At 44.8% G+C, this 21,101-nt stretch overlaps 2 protein-coding genes across 4 annotated transcripts in view; both read left to right on the top strand.

The window, feature by feature from the left end:
* LOC119717125 (uncharacterized) overlaps positions 1-21,101 on the top strand; it is a 118,833-nt gene that overhangs the window by 62,373 nt on the left and 35,359 nt on the right. The window lies entirely within an intron of this gene.
* On the top strand, positions 16,181-20,267 carry LOC113843461 (uncharacterized). The gene is made up of 16 exons (XM_072032334.1): positions 16,181-16,322; positions 16,430-16,509; positions 16,603-16,737; positions 16,835-16,914; positions 17,062-17,173; positions 17,280-17,369; positions 17,711-17,815; positions 17,901-18,053; positions 18,152-18,306; positions 18,392-18,683; positions 18,856-19,032; positions 19,128-19,283; positions 19,380-19,481; positions 19,577-19,679; positions 19,781-19,840; positions 19,996-20,267. Exons 1-16 carry the CDS (start codon positions 16,196-16,198, stop codon positions 20,265-20,267), a joined length of 2,199 nt encoding a protein of 732 aa, XP_071888435.1. The 5' UTR covers positions 16,181-16,195.

The raw sequence follows: 21,101 nt of genomic DNA, 5'->3' as shown, positions 1-21,101 counted from the left end.
TTTCTTTCTGTTCTTAATGAAAGAGTAAAACAATTATGAAATGCTTAAAAAAGTGAAATACAGGAATTATCCCTCAAGTTCTTCATTAGTTTACTCTATATTATACTTTAAAATATAGAATAAGCAAAATTCAAAATTTGCAATAGCCTGCCAAATACACAAGTAAACCATAGGCTTGTGAACTGCTTCATCCATCTTGGAATCTAGCCATCCTTGGGAAGGTAACGCACAATATATAGAACACAGGGTTTGAATTTTTCAATCAACTTTTTTGCAACTTCTAATCTTTTATTTATTTATTTTGTAATTTTTACAGCTGTGGGAATTTTGATCTTGTATATACATACCGTTGTGAATAACTGTAACATGGTGGGGTTGATAAATACTGCAGAGGTGCATTCTTTCAAAAAAAAAAAAAAGATACTTTCTAAGATTATATTAGTTTTGAGATTGTCAGTGCAGAGAATCATGGTAATTTTAAAGTGTACATCATATTTATAAACCAACACCTCTTGTCAATGAATGCCCTTCAATTTACGACTACATGGCACAGAAAACAACTGCAATTATTCTGATGCTCGAGGATTTTTAAACAGTCTTAAATAATCAGTTCTACTTTGCAGCTGGTCTTGTGAGACCAACAAGACCAAGAAAGCTACATGTAAAAGCAACAAGAACTCCTGAACTAACAATTTAAAGGTAAGAATGCTGAAGGCATCACCACAGCCTCTTCTCAACTGGTATCTGACTTAACACTGTCTTCCAACAACAACAAAAGACCAAAGCCAGCCATGAGATGTAACTGTTGCAGCAGCTCATGGCAAGATTTTTAATGCATTAAAATTGAAAACTTGTGTTCCTTATGTATTTCTGCTAAACTTACCCGAGTGAAGAGAAGGGAAGATCTGAACTTGTTTGTCTCTCTGTATGATATACATACTGAGGCACAGTGTTAATTATATCAAGACACAGAGGTGGAACTCTAACAGAACAACACTGACACACTTGAAACTCTTGTGCTGATTGTTCTACTACTTCATTCCAAAGGTATTAACAGGCAAGGTATCCCGAGAAAAATTTCTGAGTAGAAACTGAGTACAGACTGAAAAATTATTCCTCTTCTTACATTACTGCCGAAGCAAATTACACAGTAAGTAAGGAATAATTTTGGTAAGTCTGAAGGAATGCATTTTCCATTAGTTTTGAAAGTTTAACCTTTAAGTTCAGTAAAAAAAAAAAGTCTTCATGCTCCACATGCACAAATGGAAAAAATAAGAACTCAAGTAGCCAAAAAAAATCCTGCTTACTTCACATGGCTTTGAACCATTGATTTTAAGGTTTACTGCATAACTGTCTTTCAGTTATTAACTCCTGATAGCAGACACTAAGTAAATCATTTGTAGTTCCTTTTCCTTTAGTATCAGACTATTGTTTTTAAAACAGTCCTCTTATCTCAGAAACACTGAGCATTTCATAAAATAAACAAAACATGCTACATATTCAAATACCTCTTTGCTGAATAAACCCAACATTAGTTTAGATCTAATGAAAAAAAAATCAAGAATAGAGAATAAATTGGAACAAGCTAGGAGTAAGTCATACACATTTTTACTACTCATTCTTAATGATTTTGTTGGAAATAGAGACAAGGCAGCTGTGGAAAATCTGCCTGCTGGTCAAAGTACTATTTTTGAGTTCCCTAGGGGTTTTGAAAAATCACAGGCCTTTTAGATTTTCAATTCACATAAGACAGAGTAGCTCTACTAATGCTACTGGACTGTGATTTACACCAGTTGATGTTCTGCCCTTTACAAAATCTCATACACAGAATAATCATCCTAACAGCTATTTCTTTCTCTCTTACCAGATAGCTTCAAACACAAGATCTTTTCCTTTGTTCTTATAGCACTTTTTTTCTTCCCCTGAACATTAAATGGTCATTTATATAGCAATCAATATGGTCATAACTTCAAAGAGCAAATATATAATTCATATAATCAGAGAAAAACTAAAACAGTTCCTTAACTGAGACAAATTTTAAACTGTCACAGCTATACCAAGAAAAGTCAATGATGATGCTTTCTCATAAGCCTCTTCCCCTATTGCAATGGCTTGCTAAGCCTGCACAGCTGCCGTGCTGCCTTCTCCAGCTTTTAGCTGCGCTGTAAGGATGAAGACCAACAGCTTTATAGATTCACAAGCACTATTAGAAGTGTAAGATGGGGGACTTTTTGCCAAGGAAAAACAAACTTGTGCACTACAAAACAGTGCTTTTTAGCATACTAAGCTGGTGAAGGGCCTGGAACACAAGTCCTGTGAGCAGTGGCTGAGGGAACTGGGGTTGTTTAGTCTGGAAAAGAGGAGGCTAAGGGTAGACCATATTGCTCTCTGTAACTACCTGAAAGGAAGGTGTGGGGAGCTGGGAGTCGGCCTCTTCTCTCAGATGAGTAGTGATGGGATCAGAGGGAATGGCTTCAAATTGTGCCATGGGAGGTTCAGGTTGGAAATTATAAAACATTTCTTCTCAGAAAGAGCAGTCAGGCGTTGGAATGGGTTGCCTAGGAAGGTGGTGGTGTCACCGCCCCTGGGGGTGTTCAAGGACATGTTGGACGTGGTGCTTAGGGAAATGGTTTAGTGGGTGACATTGGTGGTAGGGGGATGGTCGGACCAGATGATCTTGGAGGGCTTTTTCAACCTTAACGATTGTGATTTGTGTTTGCCTTTTCTTTCCAGTTGCAAACAATTAAATATATCGGTTTGGAATGGCTATGATCATGGTATTATAAGCTGCTGGTATCACTGTATCAGTATGATACTGTCCTTAGGCTGTATAATTGCATCTCCCAGTAAGGCTAATGAGTTCAGGTAAGCAAACAATTTCACATGAGTATACTGGTTTTAAACTTGACTCATCTGAAGATAGAATGGATGGACAGAGTCTCTACAGCTCAGAGCTGTACATCATGTCTTACGTCTTCTATTCTTGGAGATCGTTTTTTTATTTCTGTCCCACCTGGGGAAATTGACAGTGAACATAATCATAGAATATCTTGACTTGGAAGACACCCACAAGGATCATCGAATCTAATTCCTGACTCCACAAAGAACTATGTAAAAATCAGACCATGTGTCTGAGAGCATTATGCAAACACTTGAACTCCAGCAAGCTTGGTGCCATGACCACTGCCTTGGGGAGCCTGTCCCAGTGCCCAACCACCCTCTGGGTGCAGAAACTTTTCCCAACGCCCAGCCTGATCCTCCCCTGTCCCAGCTCCATGCCGTTCCCTCGGGTCCTGTTACTGTCCCCAGAGAGCAGAGCTCAGCGCCTGCCCCTCCACTCCCCTCGTGAGGGAGCTGCAGGCCGCCATGAGGCCCCCCCCCAAGCCTGCTCTGCTCGGAGCTCAACAAACCAAGGGTCCTCAGCCATTCCTCCTGTCTTGCTGTCTGGACCCTTCACCATCTTTGTAGCCTTCCTTTGGATACTCTCTAACAGTTGTATGACTCTTATTATATGGTGCCCAAAATTGCACACAGTATACTGAACATGATGCTGCATCAGTGCAGAGTAGAGCAGCACAATCACTTCCCTTGACTAGCTAGCAGTGCTGTGCTTGATGCACCTCAGGATGTGCTTGGCCCTCCCTGTCATTTACCAAATTCCTTTCTGCAGAGCTGCCCTTCAGCCTTTCGTCCCCCAGTCTGTACATACATCCAAGGTTGTCCCTTCCCAGGTGCAGAATCTGGCACTTCTCTTGTAAACTTCATATTGTTGGTGATTGCTCAGCCCTCTATGATATTTCAATGATATTTTGAGCAAAATGCATACGTGCAAGTGTGATCATCACTTACACTTGCAACTTCTTGACCTTCTTTGGGAGAAAACACCAGATCATTAATGTAATCTGAGTGGCCATCAAATGTCTGTCAACCAGAAAAAAAGAAATATTTTTAACTTTGAGCAGACTGTTCCACCATTAGTTAACAATATATTCAACAGAACCACTCAATGAAAGATTTGAGTGTACAATAAAGTTATCATTTCTACATGGAAGGGAAAAATATTCATTAGTAAAACCGGAGATATTTAAAACCTCTAACGCTTGTGTATATTTACACTGTAGGTGAACAGAACCCCACTGCCTCCTTGTCATTACCACAGAGGTCAGCTTGATGCTCTAGTAAGTGGATCACACCACAACTTCTTATTCTTTTTCAACCACTGAATTTTGAAGGTAGAAGATAATAAATCTCAGAAAAAAAGAGGAAAATCAACAGGAAGTCAATGTACACATAATTTATATATTTTAAAGAACTCCAATTATTCATAAGTAACTCATCTCTAAACAAGAGTTTTTAATAGGAATTCCTGCAAGCAGCAAGAGGGTTTTTTTTCCTGAAGGAGCAATAAGCCAATCACTTGTCCAGTATATTCCCTTTCCCAAGCAGTCAATATATAAATTCCTCAAGAGCAGATATCCACCAGAGATGGCAAAGGACCAAAAAACTACCTTTAGAATTGTGGTGGTTTTACCGTGCTGGGCAGCTAAACCCCACAACCGCTCTCTCACTCCCCCTCCTTTAGATGAGGAGGGGGAGAAGTAAAGCAAAGAACAACTCACGGGTTGAGATAAGGATAATTTAATTAAAGGGAAACAATTATAATAATTAAATAAAGACTACCATGAACTAAACAATTTAATTAAGGGGAAATAAAAAGGGAAAGGGGAAAAGGGAGGGGAAAAGGAAAAATAAAAAGAAGGGAGGAAAACAAACAAACAAAATAAATGAAGGCTATATGGAAGTGCAGAGGAAAGAAATTACTCTCTACTTCCCACAAATGAGCGATGATTGACCACGTCCTTGAAGCAAGGCCTCAACACACACAGCCAGTGTTGATAGGAGGACCAACATCTTCTCAACGAGAGCCCACCCCTCCCCTCTTCTTCCTGTTTCCACCTTTTATTGCTGAGTGTGACATCACATGGTATGGAATATCCCTTTGATTGCTTTAGGTCAGCTGCCCTAGTGATGTTTCCCTCCTCACTTTTTGCCCACCCCCTAGGAGGGTTAAAGAAAGGCCCGATGCTGTGCCACTGCTGCTCAGCAGTAGACACAACACTGGTGTGATAACACTGCTGTTCCAGCTACAAGTAGAGTATGGCACTGTATGGGCTGCTGCCAGGAAAGTTAACATTCCAGCCAGACCCAGTACAAGAATAAAAAGTGAAAAAAGTCTCAATGAAACAAGTAACAATGCATGCTGAAGGCTTCATGAAAACTAAAAGTGAGGAACAACAGCACGTGAAAAACAAGCTGGCCACACAATATCACAGCAGTTAATCACAGTTTCTGTTAAACATTTGAGAGAAACTAACATAGTACTTTATGCTCTTTGCTTTATATACTCTTGTACTGAAGAGTAAGGAAAATTGGGCACAGTGCACACTGTGAAAGTAATAGATCATCCATTTTCAAATAATAGGATATAATTACCCATGGTGTGAATGTACATATGAACTAGCAGTCAAAAGCAAACATTCACAGTTGTATCAGAAAGCATGAAGTCATTTCAAAGGGAACTATTACTATGTAATTGTCCTCAGCTGAAATGTATTAATCATGACATTTTTATTTCAAAGTACTGAGAATAATTTATCTATAATGAAAACCAACTTAGTAACATAGCTTCCCTGAACGAGAAGCAGAATCACAGTTTTCAGTAAAAGTTAAAAGGATATTTTTTACATATTCGGAAGGCTTTTCAGCTGTCTTAGCCATAAAATCACAACACCATTTTCTTCTCAATTCCGTTAAGTGTTTTGTACTTATCTACAGATATCAGCAATCTTTTGAGCTTTACAATATCTTCAAACATCTAAATTAAAGATCAAATGCACATTCAGCATTAAGCAAGCAGGCAAAACTCATCTCATTTAAGCTGAGTCTGAAGTACTTTCAACCCTGCTGAAATACTTTTTCAACCCTGCCCAGAGCAGGGGGGTTGAAACTACATGATTTTTAAGGTCCTTTTCAATCCAGGATGTTATGATTCAAATTCATTCACATGTTTGTTAGGTATGAGTACATCATCTCTGATCTCATTAGAAAATCTGTAGCTAGTAAGTATCAGTTTGTTCAATCTGAGGATTCGTGTGTGTTTTCTCTCACTATGGTCTTTATGCCAAAAAAATCAATTATAATTACTTAAATCACTTAAAATTTGAAGTCAATTATTTGAAGTCCATATGTAGATGCTGGATCTATTACTGTTTCATCCCCTTTACTCTCACTGAATAAGTCACTAGGCATAGATGCTATTGTTTTGCCCAAAGTATCATAAAAAGGACACAAAAATATCCACTGGAGAATGGCATGACATGAAGAGATGGCAAGGAAAAAACAGGTTGAATGAAAACAATCACTTCTCAGCTTTCTGAGAGAACAAAATACTGTTCTCCGTGTTTGTTCCTCAGAACGAGCTATGCAACTGATCAAAAAGAAAAAAATAAATCTGTAAACCATGCACAATAATGAAGCTGCCCCTTTAAAAAGTTATGACTGTTCAATACATCAGTTCAATACAGAACCACTTTCAGCAGCCAAGTTATTTTTTTCCCCCAACAGCCCATAATTTCAATAAAACCTTGTGGATTTCACTAGGAGTAATACATCCTAAGATGATGCCAAACTCTTTAGACAGAAATGCAAGTCTTTTGAAAATTTTCAGCATTCAGAATTCAAAAATCCTGCCTCATTTTACATACACAGTTTTGATGAAATATGCTTTTTATTAAGCAAAATCTGAAGCAGGAGAAGAAAGCCACAATTCATTTCCAAATGAAAACCTGAGAACAAGAAAAGATTTCACGAAGATCCATCAACTGTACTTTACCTTTTGTTTCTTGTTCTGGGCTTGATCCAGCCCATAAATTTTGGATTAGTTGTGTTGACAAAGTAATGGAAAACTCAGTATGCTTGAAGTTCCTTGTTGATAATTACATCGAGACAGTTTTTCCACTGGGAAAACAGAGCAAGATTATTCCGTCTATCCCTCCAGAAGCAACACATACTAATTGTTTAATATAAAAGACAAAATGTTCAGAGATTACATTTTGACTGTAATGACATACTTCCCTCAGCTTTTTTGCACATTTTGTACCTCTCTTGAAACCTCACGTATAAAGTGTGCACTGTACAATGGATCAAAGTCTTCCATGTGTTCATTATGTATTCAACCTTAGGTTCATGAAATAATTTTTCTGAGGTTTTGATTGACTAATACTAAGAAACCATTCTATCAAACTGTTTAGAATTAACTCGGCATAGCTCATAGAATATTTGTGAACCTCTGAGATTTCCAAATACTTTAGATGGGAGTCAGGTGTTATTTTTTTTTTCAATCACAAGAAGTATATAGCTCAATGATCATCCAAGTATAAGAAACTATGATGACTACCTGGAGAAAGTATTTTCTCCACTTTTTGTCAAAGCAACAACAAAAACACACACACACAAAATCAATCAAACAAACAAAAGCCTGGAACGTGCTTAAAGACATTTTTACCAAAGAATCACATAATGTTAGGGATTGGAAGGGACCTTGAAAGATCATCTAGTCCAATCCCCCAATATAAGCACACTATTCCTTTTCACTAATGAGATTCTCACTGTTAGGTAATAATCCACATTTTAGGCTGTTTTCTGATCATTTTAAGAGCAAGCCCGATCCAGTAAAAACAGGAATTTTTACTTCTTCCTCAGTCTCAGTATACCCTTGATGAAGTTCTTAGACTAAGTTCCAGTGGTGAAATTGGCATAAACAGTGCTAATAACTTCATTGCTAAACTGAAGCCAAAACTTCTCATTTGCATAGCATAAGCCCCAAATGGTCTTTAGTATTCTGTTGCGTCAAAAATAAGCCATCTATTGTAGCTTCATCTGGCCACACAGTTGTATTGCCTCTTGTATTAATACATCCTCTATGATCATTACACTCACAACTTGTCATATTTTTTTTTCAGATGTGTTACGTAATTGACATACTTTTGCAGTAGAAGCTTGTAACTGCAGGTCAGCACAGTTTGTGTTAGAAAGAAGTCCTAAGGGTAGAAGAATCAGTTCTCCAAAGAATCTTTTTGTATGAAAAACAATTGCTATCTTAATAGAAATATAAGTGTGGCATTTTAAATTTATTTGTAGGCACCCAGACAAAGCTACTGTGTAATATATTCCGCTAAATTAGAAATACATGTTTTAAAGTTTAATTTGTGTTGGTCACATAGCAGAAAAAAAAAACTTGTTAGACCTGGGAAAAACAGTAACCCATCACAGAAATTCTATTTTGAAAAAACAGCATTTTTTCAGAATAGAATAGAATAGTAGCACAGACTGTGCTACAGCATTGCCTCCTTTGCTTCTATGGTTTTAATATTGATCATGCATTGACAGTAAACTACAAAATAACTGTCTCATCAGATATATTCAAAATGATTATTTTAAGTGTGGTTTTTTTTTTTTTTGTAATCTTATATAATTCAGTAATAAACAGCCTAATATAATTCTTCATTAGAATAAACTTGCTTATTTAAACGTCTATTTTTAAAAAAGTTTAAGTTCATAACGCATCAAAAATGCATTTGTGTGAAGTTGTAATGCTGAATATTTATCATATGTATTTATTTAACTGGAAGCAATGGGTTCCTATTGAGGAAAACAGCATATCCCATTGAGAATTCCTAGCGTTAGTCTGGAAGGAGTCCTAAATCAATGTGCAACAGTCTGAAAGCTAGTATAGACATGAAGTCTGCTCCGGAATGTATAAAAGAGCACCTTCAGCTAAAGACCAGATGATAAGAGACAGGAGACAAAAAGAGGTATGAAGGCTATGAACTATCACAGCTGTCACTTTTTCACAATTTTTGGCAAAAACACAAAAATTTGTTGGTTGTTAACACCCAATAATTAAAGCTTTCGTATTCATTACATAAGGAAAAAAAAACACTCATTCATGCCTTGAACCATGCTGAAATGAAGAGACTTGTCACTGATTTTAGCAGACAGTCCGTCAGGCCCATTGTTAATCCAAAAAAAAAAAAAAGAGAGAGACACTAGACAGCTGAATGTAGAGCCTGTGGTACCAGGTTCTTCTATGTGTTTGATTATTTCCACTAATCAACCATTCCATTGTCTATACTGTTATTAATGACTCTACCTATTCTCTTTCTTCCGCGTGCTTATAGACAATTCTATAAATTTCTCGAATTAAAACAGACATACGTAATGAGTAAAGTAACTTTATATTCTGCTAAAAAAAGTTAAAAGATTAACTCACACCATCAAAGCTGCTTGTCTACAATATCATAAAACTGACAGATATTATATAAAATGGTAACTTTGGTTAAGGAGTGACACACATCAACTTACAAGCAAACAACGTTAACAATTTCTAGAAATATTTTGCTAGAAGTGCCAGCCAAGCTCTTTGCAACCATGTCAGTTATCCTACTTCCTGGCTGACGAGGCCATACAAGGTGATGGACCAAGCACGAAGGAAGGAAAAAATGGGAAGGTGCATGCATGAAGTAACATAGAACATCTTTTCTGAAATTAAAATACTTTTTATTTTTTAGTAATGTCCATTTTTACTTATATATAGCTTTACTCACTCCATTATTATTTGACCAAGAGTGACATCTGCAATTAATTTACTTTCTGTATGACAAATATTGTCTTACTAATACATACTGCCAAACCACAAAGGAAAGCCAGTTCTTTTCCCCTGCATATTGAATACACAACTCTCAGAGGCATTATCATACTCCAAAGCACTAAAGAAGGAACCCTAACCCCTGATTTTTCAGCATTGATTAGCTTTGCTTGTTCTTGTCTGAAACCTCAACAAAACAAATTCAAACGAACATCTAATTAATATTAATATTTGGACTGGGGTATTGTTTCAAAGGCAAAATTTTGAAGAGTATGTACATACCCAAGTGACGTAGGAGTTACAAAGACAAGAATGCCTTACAAACAACAGAAATCTCTTAGACCCGACACCTCTTAACATCACCGGTGAAAGAACACTACACTGAAAGAACAGGAAGTGAAGACGTATTTGAAGGAGTCATTCCCTTTCTTTTTATTTTAGACATAAACAAGTACTGGCCCATGGCCATGTTTTATATAACTGTCTGCAGCTACGTACAAAATTCAATATTCTTTCTTTAAATCTTGTACTGTACAAAATGGTTTCATTGCAACTTTCCTGTTTCCCAAGGAAAGAGACAAAGCATTAAATTTGCTCTCCATAAAGACAAGTCTAATAAACAATACCACATAATATTTTACAGGTCTCTATGTAAAGGAACCTTTTCCAACACAGTACTTCAAATTCACCTGTAGAATATTTTTAGACCATGTTTTAGACCACAAATAAACTTCTACTTACTTTTTGTCAATTTGGCTGTTACATATATACTTTTAAATCAAAATATAATATAGCTGATAATTAGTTATGCCCACTTTAAAGATATAAAGGTATATTCAATACACTGATCTTTGCTAGAGATGATGGGTCTGCCAGAGTTTAGTGTTCTACATCATACTGTACATTAAGAAAAGTGAAGCACAAGCTCAGTGAAAGATTAGACTCCATTAGAGACTAAAGAAATATTCAATATCAGCTCAGTTACCCTTACCTTATATTCATTCTTGTCCTGCAGGTCTGAAGTAAATAGCCTTAACTTCCTATCAGAAGCTGCTGTACAAAACCTACACTCAACAGAAAAAGAAAAGCCCTTCTGTCAGGTAGCACTGCAATTTATTTTTTTTTTAATGTTAAAACAACAACAACAACAACAACAACAAAACAAGAACAACAACAACAAAACAAACAAACAAACAAACAACAACAAACAAAACAAAACAAAACAAAACAGAAAAAAGAACAAACCAAACCAGATCAATCAAGAGTTTCACCCCATTTTAAACCTGCAAAATGACATGCAAAAGGAAATTTAGATTTTCAATCAAACGTATATTCTAATTTTTCTGCTTTGGCATCAACCATTCAGAGTTATAATTGGAACTTGCCTATAAAATACGGTGTATCAAGTGCCAAGAATACTTTTTAATGGAAAGTAATACAAAACATTTGACAAAGCTAAATCTGAATCAACTATGAATTACCTGAAATCTCTCTTATAACTGCCACAGAATTTACCTTGGAGGAAGTGGCTGATAGAAAAAACAGAACCCTCATCATCAGTGTTTTAAATTACCTAGGCATTAATTTATTAACCAGTCTCCAACTTATTTTAAACAAAAGACTGTAAAAATATGCAGCAGTAAGCAACCAGTATAGTTTTGAAGAGGCTTACAAGCAATTGAGAGCATCTGAATTCATGTTAAGTGCATATTTAATAATTGACCATTTTTCTAGACTTACAGCTTGACAGGTCTCACAAATAGCATCCGACTTACTCCTAAACATAGCCCATACTATGGAGAACATCCCGTGTAATTTTACAAAGCAGGCCATGATACTAGTATCATTCTTACAATGATACATACACATTATACAGATACATACAACAAAAAGACTAACTAGATTACAGGTCGATTAAAATCTAAAAATCTAGTGTCTACTGTGAATCTACTGTGGGGAGGAAAGAGTAAGGGGCTCAGGAAGCAGAACAAAATATACAAGGATGACTAAGAATTAAACTGTTGTTCCAATGGTGTTCACAGACTTCCAACAGCAATTTCTTCAGAGTTAGATTTCAGCTGTAAGCATTAAAGTTAGTTCAATACTAAGGACTTAGAGAAAACAGATATGAGAAAACAGATATGACACAAGGACTCATTATAGTAATTTATTCGAAATACCTTATCTGGGGAGGTAAAGCATCAAGTCTAGTTTCTGGACTCCTTGCTATGGCATCAACACTGATTCCATGACAAAATGTTCGTAGTGTCTAATATAGCATGCCTTCCACTTCTGCATCCTCTTCCTACAGAAATACTGTAGTTAGCTAATTCAGAATAACAGGTTGATGACTTCTAACAAGTCAGATTGATATGAAGTTGAAAGTTAGATGTGTCTGCTGCGATAAAGAAAGTATTTACTTGAAATATGTAAGTAAATAAAAATCCATGAAATGATTGCAGTTCCAAACCAAAGTCAACATAGCAAAAAAACAAACCTACATTGCACAAAAAGATTTGCCAGAGGGACATGCTGAGCCCATTCTTTGGGCTCAATATCAGCATAGATACAACTAGAACCACTGACAACAGCATGATAAGCACACACTGCAATGCAAAATAATGGGAACAAAAGCAAGGAGGCCATGTAGGTTATCTTCTTTCCCAATTGGTTTTACTTTATGGAAAAATGCTAGAACAACCTGGTTGGTCTGGAAGAACAGCAGCAGGTAGAAAGGTACCCTTCATCATTTAACATGACCAAAATTACTACCTTGGCTATTCTTCCCAATAGTGAGGGAACTGGATGGTGACAAAGATGAAACAATTGCTGGGATTGTGGACTTAATGAATCAACTGATCTCCAAAAAGTTCTCAAAACATCCTGCGTAGTACCTCAAAATGTCGGAAGGCTATTTTGATGAAATGTTCTCTATGGCACAATTCTGCTTTAAGGAAAAAAATCTTTCTGTATACACTCTGCATAATGTAGATGCTAGGAAGGACCTAGGTGATTTTCAGAAAATTTCCAACACTAAGACTTTGGGGAATAATAAAGACCAGTTATACTGTTTTCTGTATTAGATAGTAAAGTATAAAAATAGTACCATGTAAAGGAGAAGTGAGCTCAAGAAAAAGAAAGTAAAAATAGATTCCAAAGATGAGAGTGTTCTACTATCAATTTTCAAGCACCCAGGGGAAAAAAAAAAAAAAGAAAAAAAAAAAGTATTACATATAAATATACACAGTATGCTATCTTACTTTTTAAAAATTTTCACGATATTGTGACTGGAAATGATGTCAAGGTAAAAAAAACATATTTTACTGTTTCTAACAGTCTGTCAGAGAGATGTAAAATAATAACCTAGAAAGCAGATGTATATTAAGTAACTATTTGCCATTGTCCTTCCTTGAAAGAAATGTCTCTAAACTTACTTTGGAAATTTTAATTATTCCTTTCTTATTTCGGGTATTTGAAATCTTTGCTGCTTTGATAGCTACCTGAAAGCCTTAAAAAAATAGAACACCATATAGCAAATGTTAAGTTACATATTTCCAAAGCTACCTGCTTAAGTTCCCAGGTAGTAGTCACAAACATTTGCAAGAAATACTGAACTGGGATTACTCTTCCAGTAGAGCACTCCTCTTTTCATTGCAGCCTACTCAAAAAGAACTTTACACCAGCAGGATGCTAATACCATTATGTATTTATATATACATTTTTTTCTCTTTAAGACCAAATATCCCAAAGTCATTAATGTAATAAAGGAGTAAAACACTTCCTGGCAAAATGGGAAAGGAAAGACGCAGGAAAGTGACTTTAGTCTTTGTCAGAAGACATGCTGTCAGTTTCAGGAAGCAACTAATAAAAGCAATAAACAAAAACTAACCTGAAATCTACGTGTCCCTGCAACTACATAGTTATTGCCACCATATGCAATGAGGGAACATGCACCTCCACTATTAAATGGATTGAATTTTATCACATGCACATAATCTTCACAGTCCACCGTGTAAGCAGCATTTCTAGTAGACTCTTGCTTCATTTCCAGGGGACTATGTCAAAGTATCGTGGAAGTGATGTCTTCTTCAGGATGGAGGTCAATGTTCCTATAGGGAAAGTATTAAAAAGCATGCATTGTGTATTTGCATAAAGAAAAAAAAGTATTTGTGGCGCAACAACTCAAGATTTCTTGTAACACCATATTTATGGACACAAAAGGTCAACTTAAGCTCATTAGATCCAGATTTAACACCTAATTCCAACTATCAAGAGATTAACTAACCTAACTGACCTAATTCACTAACAGGCATTCAAAACTTTTTCTACAGACATCAGTAACAACTGCAGGTTTTGTGCTACTGATGGCAACCTATCAAGACATGGGATTAAGTAACTCGACGTACCAGAAAAGTCACCCACGTAATTTTAAAAATTTCAACCAAATGACAACAACATATCTATTATTACCTTCAAATTCTCTTCCCTGGTGTACCTCTTTAAAGGACAATCGGTATCTAACTAAAAGCAGAATTAAAACCACCAAACTCTAAATGCAAACACGATTCTGCAGATTACTTGTCTCATGGCATAAGCCAGCCCAACTGCAGACAGTGCCTCTATGCCTCTGTACTTGCACAGAAAAAGTTCATTTTCAACTGGATCAAAAGTATACCGAAACATTAATGCTTTACTCCATTCAAGCACTTTCCAAGAAAATCAGACTCCTGTGCTTGCACACAACTGATTTGGGGATCATCCCTGATTTGACATCAGCGTACACCTTTTGAGAAATGACCATGTTCTCCACGTGCAGCATGGAAAGATAGCTGCCAACTTCAGACCCTTGTCATATTTTGTTGCGTTAATGACCTGAAGGGCTCAGCACCGAGGCTGAACATCATGCCTGGGAGCCACCACAGTTTGATGGCGCTATCAGCGGGACTCAAAGAGGCTCTCCACGTTGGTAGCGTGCATTTATTAACCAACACAACAAACCACCACGTTGACAGAAGGACGTTAGCCACATAACTCGCATCGCCACGCTCCTAAGGCCAAACACAACTCCTCGCCACCTCGAAGGCTCCCCACCATGGCAGACCCCATGCCTTGGGGCAGCACCAGGGGGACAACCCGGCCGTGCGGCTCAGCCCCCCTCCCCGCACCCTTCACCTTCCCGCTCCCTCCTTTTCCCTTGGGGGCCCAGCGGCTGCCCCAAAGGAGCCCACCCCACACCTTGTGGCCCCACAACGCTACCCCCTTTTGGGACCAGATGACCCTGGAGGTCTCTTCCGACCCGAACGACTGAGGACTCTAATTAGCAGAAGCCCCCCCATTCCCAGAGCCCCCCCATTCCCTGACACGGCCCCCCCAGAAGCCACGGGCAGCCATCTCCCCTCAGCCCCTCGGTGCTCCAGGAGGGAGCACAAAATGGCCGCCCTCCCTCAGGGCCCCTCAGCCTCCGTCCTGGGGCTGCGCCGGGAGGGGGGGGGGTGAGGCTGGGCCCCCTTTTGGGGTCTTCTTGACCAACAAAATGGAAATGTTGAAGGACTGGGGTGGAAAAGGGGCTTTTGTGGTTTTACAGCATGCGGGAACGTGCAAAATGTCAAGAAGTTGCATGGAAAAAGGAGGGATCACACCCCAGCCCCGTATGGAGAGAATAAAGTTTTAGTTTGGTATATTTTGTTTTGAGAGGATAAAGATTTGAGAAGACATCCTTTTATTTCGGTCAAGATTGATTCTGGGAAAATCCAGCCTTTTCAGCCCAAAATCTCCCTTGGAGGTCAGAAAACCTCCTTAGACTGTGCCCGGAGCAGTTTAAAAGGTTTAGGGCTGCGCTTTCATGAGGCACTGCTCCAAATTACATGGAGAGATCTTTCCAACCTTCAAGATTTTAGAATTCCAGGCTCAAAAAACTCGTTTAACATCCAAACACCACTTTATTAAACCCAGTCCTCCCTTTCCAGGACCCCAAAACCTCACTGCATGATTAAACCTCCTTTTTCACACCAAATCCCATTTCTCAGTGCGAGGGGACCCGGTTTTTAGGGTCCAAATCCTCATTTGTGGGTTTCAAAACCTTTTCTTTCAATTCTAAGCCCATTTCTGAGGGCTTAATGGGGAAACCCTGCACCCCATGGGGGGGATTCTGCTGCGTCAGGAGGCTTGGGGGAGATTGAGGGGTTTTGGGGTGTTCCGGGAGGCTGACGAGGCCGTGAGGTGGTGGGGCTGAGGCTGGGCCCACATTTTGGGGTCCCGTATCCGGGTGGTGCCGTTGCCAGGGTCCCTTTGTGACGTAGGGGGGGGTCCCTTTGTGACATAGGGGGGGTCCCTTTGTGACGTAGGGGGCGTCTCACTTTAAAAGCCGTGGCAGCGGCTCCGTGCCCTCATTGCCTGTCAGGACAGGGCAGGAGCGAGAAGGAGCGAGCCGGAGCGCCCTGAGAGCGTTGCTTGATTGCGTCCCTTCGCGCCCACCCCCCCTTGAGAGCCATGTCAGGCAAACCCCCCCGTCGGCCTCGCGTGGCCTGGGTGGACAGCTGGGCCACCCCCATCGACGAGTCCTCCTACATCACGCCCGAGGATGAGGAGGAGGAAGAGGTGGCGGTGCCGCGTGGCCGTGAGTGCAGGACCCCCTCCCTTTCACAAAGGCACCCGGCTCCCCCCCACCCCCCGGGGGGGTCGCCAGCACCCCCCCTGATCGCCCCCCTTGCTCTCTGCCCGCAGCCTTCGACGACCTGGAGGTGTACGTGCTGGAGGAGGAGGCCGTGCGCACCATCGACGAGTTCGTCAAGACCTGGATGGAGGTAAAAGCTGGGTGCTGGGGGGCTGTGTGTGGGGTGGGGGGGGTGCTCCCAGCTCTGGGGGCCCCCCCTGACCGCTGGGGGTTTGTGGCGTAGATCCCGCAGGGCGAGGAGCAGAAGATGAAGTTCCTGGAGAGCATCTGCAGCGTCTGCACCACCGCCCGCGAGTCGGGGCTGTCCGGCGGCTTCGCCGACTTCTGCAACCGCTGCAACTTGTGCAGACATCTGCAGGTGAGCTGGGGGGGGTGAGACAAGGCAGGGGGGCACCCGAGGGGACCGCCGCACCCTTGGGTGCCAGCTCCCACCCCCTCTCTCTCTCCCCCCGCAGCGGCTGATAGAGAAGGAGCCCCTGGACCAGCTGGAGACGGCAGTGCGGGAGCAGGCCATGCTGGCTGTTGCTGCCCTCAGGTAGGCGCAGGGCGCCAAGGGGGGGGATTTTGGGGACGGAGGGGGGATTTTGGGGACAGAGGGGGGATTTTGGGGTTGGGAGGGGGATTCTGGGGAGGGCCTGGCCCTGGGGGCCACGCCTCAGCCCCTCTGTGCCCCCCCCCGCAGCTCGCTGCAGGTGATCTCTGAGGACAGCATGCAGCGGCTGCTCACCGCCTGCTTCAGGAGCGTCTTCATGCTGCCCCCCAAGGAGAAGCTCAGCGCGCGCAACTTCGTCATGGTGGGTGCTGCGCCCCCTCCTCGTGCCCCCCCCCATGCAGGGTGTGTGTGTGGGGGTCCCCGGGGTCCTTCCCAGGGGCTCACCCGTTGGTTTCCCCCCCCCACAGACGATGCACGCCATGGACAGCATGCTGCAGCTGCTGCTGCTCAGCCCGCCCACCACCAGCTTCCCCTCCAAGCTGCAGAGCATCGTGAAGGTCTGGCTCGTGCCGGGGGGGCTTCTCCTCACCTGGGGGGGGTCTCCTCACCTGGGGAGGGTTCTCCTCACCTGGGGAGGTTGTCATCACCTGGGGGGGGTCTCATCACCTGGGGGCGGGTCTCCTTATCTGGGGGGTTCTCGTCACCTGGGGGGGGTCGCATCACCCCGGGGGGCTTCTCATCATCCTGAGGGTCTCCCCACCCCCCCAAGTTGCCCCCCTGCTTTCTGAGGGTCTCCCCAGCCCCCCAAGTTGCCCCCCTGCTTTCCAAGGGTCTCCCCAGCCCCCCGAGGGTCCCCCCCCCGACCCCCCAGCCCTCATCTCCCGTCGTGTCCCCGCAGGCACTGCTGCGTTTCTGCACCTCGACCAGCGCGCTGCCCCGCCGCCGCGCCATGATGCGGCTCCACAAGATCGGCGACTTCCTGGGCAAGTGCTCCTCACTGGAGGTCAGTGGCTTCTCCCCTTTCCCCGTGCCCCTCCCCGCAGCCCCGTGGCCCCCCCTGGCTGAGCTGTGTCCCCCCCTTTTCGCAGCCCTTCGGCAGGTACCTGCTGGAGCAGCAGCGCACGGACCTGATGCTGACCTGCCTGGAGGTGGTGTCACATGAGGTGCCTGAGGAGGACGAGCAGTGGGTCTCCTTCTTGCTGAACGCGGCGCGGGAGGACCCCATCAGCTGGTTTGCGTCGGTGAGTGCCCCCCCAAACCCTAAACGAGGCCGGGGAAGGAGAGCAGAGGCCACTTCTCACCCCCCGTGTGTGTGTGTGTTTGTCCTCTTTGCCACCAGGTCCCGCACTTCGTCATCTTCTTCCGCAAGAAGCTGGTGGAGGAGCTGACGCCCGCCGTGCGCCAGAAGCTGCTGGAGGTGCTGGTCCTCATGACACGGTGCTATCCCCACTCCGTCACCATGTCCATACTCTTCATCTGCCCCTCAAGACTGAGGTACCGGCCCCCCAGCCTCCCGAAAACCCCACAGGGCCCCCGACACCCCGCAGGGCCCCTCAACAGCCCCTGTCTGTGCCCGCAGATCCTCAATGGAGATGTGGGAGGAGATTTTCAGCACGCCCGGCATGCCGAAGAAGCTCCTGAACGAGATTTGCATGCTGCTGCGCGACAATACCATACGTGCGCACTTTGGGATGACCGAGGACTACGAAATCCTCCAGCTCGGCCTCATGCAGACCCTGAGCCCCGAGGACCCCATCCCCGCCGTGCTACAGGACGTGGAGTGCCTGAAGAGATGCATCAGGAACACCAACTTCCACCTGCTCTGGATCGCACTCAAAGGGCTGGCGGCGATGCTGGAGAGGCCCAAGATGGTGAGCGCACCCCCCCACACCCTCCCCCACACACCCTGCCCTTCCCCATCCCCATCCCCATCCCCATCCCCATCCCCATCCCCATCCCCATCCCCATCCCCATCCCCATCCCCATCCCCATCCCCATCCCCGGCGGCCTCCTCACGCCCTGGGCTCGCTGCTGTCATTGCAGGGGCTAACGGGGATTATCCTGCTGCCCGACGTCCTGAAAACCCTGCGGTTCGGCAACCCCCACATCACGGCGGCGGCACTGGCGGTGTGCTGCAGGGTCCTGCGCGCCCTGATGAAGAAGTCGGCCAGCATCACTTCCCTGCGGCTGGTCGATCTGCTCACGCCTTACTTGGACAACGTAAGGGGGGGGGCGAGGCTCCTGCGGCACCCACCCCGTGCCACGGCTGGGCGGGCGAGGATCACTCAGCCTCCGTCCTCCTCTTCCTCTTCCAGGAGGCCGACATGGTGCGGGAGAATGCCATGAAGCTCTTCAGCGCGTGCATGGAGCGCGTGCTGTGGAAGCACCGCAGAAAGATGTGGAAGAAAGTGCACAACGTCCTGCTGACCCTCTACCTCCGCATGAGCGAGGAGAACCCGAGCGTGGCCAAGGTGAGTGGCGCCCATGGGGTGGGGGGGGGCTCGCGGCAGGGCCGGAGGCAGGCGGCGAGGAGCCGGCGCCAATTCCCTGCCTCCGCTGCCCCGCAGGCTGCCCAGGAAGCCCTGATGGCCGGGTCCGAGCTGCTGTGGTGGGACGAGCTGCAAGAAGTGGCACATATGAACCAGACCTGGAGGATCAGAGCCTGCCTGGTGAGGGCGGCCTCCGCGCTGAGGCTGGAAGGGGGGTGGCCGGGGGGAAAGGAACGAGGCCGGGGGAGGCTGACGGAGCCCCGCGGCCTCTCCAGCTTCAGCAGGACCGAAAACGGGTGGAGGAGCGTCTGCAGAGGTGCCGGGCCTACCTGTCGGACCCCCAGGCGTCAGTGCGCAAGGAGGCTGTCAGATTCATCGGTGAGCTGCCCCCCGCCTGTCCCCCCCTGCCCCCACAATGGCCCCGGGGCCTCCCCTCGCCCTCCCTGGGGCGGAGGCTGACGGGCGGCTTCTGATCCTAGGGCTCGCGGCAGAACATCACCGGGACCAGAGTGAAGAGAAAGTGTACGAAATAATTGCAAGTGAGTGAGGGGGGACGGGGTGGAGGCCAGGCCTCGGGGAGGCTGGGGGGGGGTGCTCACAGCAGCTCTCCCTGCCTTCCTCCCGGCCAGGGGGCTCCTGGAGGGGTCTCCCCTGGCCCAAGCAGAGGCTGCAGCCTCTTTCTGTCCTCCCGCAGTCCTGGAGCCCATGGTGAACGACGTGGAGCCCTCGGTGCGTGAAGAGACCGCCCGCACCATCCGGACTGTGAGGCAGCATCTCCACTGGCTGCAACGCCCGCGGGATCCGTGGTACATGCTGGCGGTGCACTGCTGCTTGCCTCGAAGATTGTGGCAGGCGCCGAAGCAGAAGCCAGAGCCAGAGCCCGAGCCCCAGAAGAATCCGGAAGAAACTTCAGAATCTGAAGACTCCTCCCTGGATTCATCTCCGTGCCAGAGCACGGACAGCTAGCGGGCCTCCAGCCCACAGGGGTTTTGGATGCCTCCAGGAAAGGAGCCTCCAGAACCCCCCCCCACCACCACAAAGAAATTAAAGAAATTCCATCTGTTTATCCAGAGCCTCCTGGGGTCACTCCTCAGCGTCCTCCACAGCCCCCGGCATCCTCCCAGCTCCGCACCCACCTCCCTCGAGCAGCTCCCGTCCTCCCGGAGCTCAGGGCCCAGACCGGGACGCCATATCCCCCTCACAGCCCCACAGGGGCAGAGTAGAGGAGGACGAGGACCTCTCCCCACCTCCTGAGCACCCCCAGGAGGAGGAAGGCCCCGCTGCTCTCCTTCCTCACCTTGCTGCCTGCTGGGACGCTGCGAGCTCGGGAGGAGCCATCCCCGAATCCCTCCCGACTCCCCCGACCCCCTTGTCCTTCGAGCGCCTCGTCCCACAGCCTCGTGTTCACGGACCCCATTCTTCAATTCCGTCCCAGGACGTGGTCAGGGAGTCGCAGGGAGCCAGGAGGTCTCCCCGGAGCCTTCTCCAGACCAAACAAAGCCCGGTTCCCTTGGCTGCTCCTCACAGGACATGTTCCAGAACCTTCCCCGGCTCTGTTGCCATGCTCTGGGCATGCTGCGGGGGCTCCATGTCCTTCTGGGAGCGAGGGGCCCAAAGCTGAACGTGGTGCTCCTAGGCAGGACGCGGTGTCACCTGCAAACCTCCTGAGGGCAATTCCCTCAATTCCCTCATCAAAACAGTTAATGAAGGTCTTAACGAGGATGGGCCCCAGCACTGGGCAAACACCACTGCCGACCAGCTCGATTTCACCACCGCTCTCTGGGCCTGGCCACCTGGCCA

This window comes from Anas platyrhynchos, chromosome 38, assembly GCF_047663525.1.
Source record: "Anas platyrhynchos isolate ZD024472 breed Pekin duck chromosome 38, IASCAAS_PekinDuck_T2T, whole genome shotgun sequence".
NCBI lineage: Eukaryota > Metazoa > Chordata > Aves > Anseriformes > Anatidae > Anas > Anas platyrhynchos.
The sequence above is the reverse complement of the archived record's forward strand: the minus strand, read 5'-3'. Positions and strand labels throughout refer to the sequence as shown.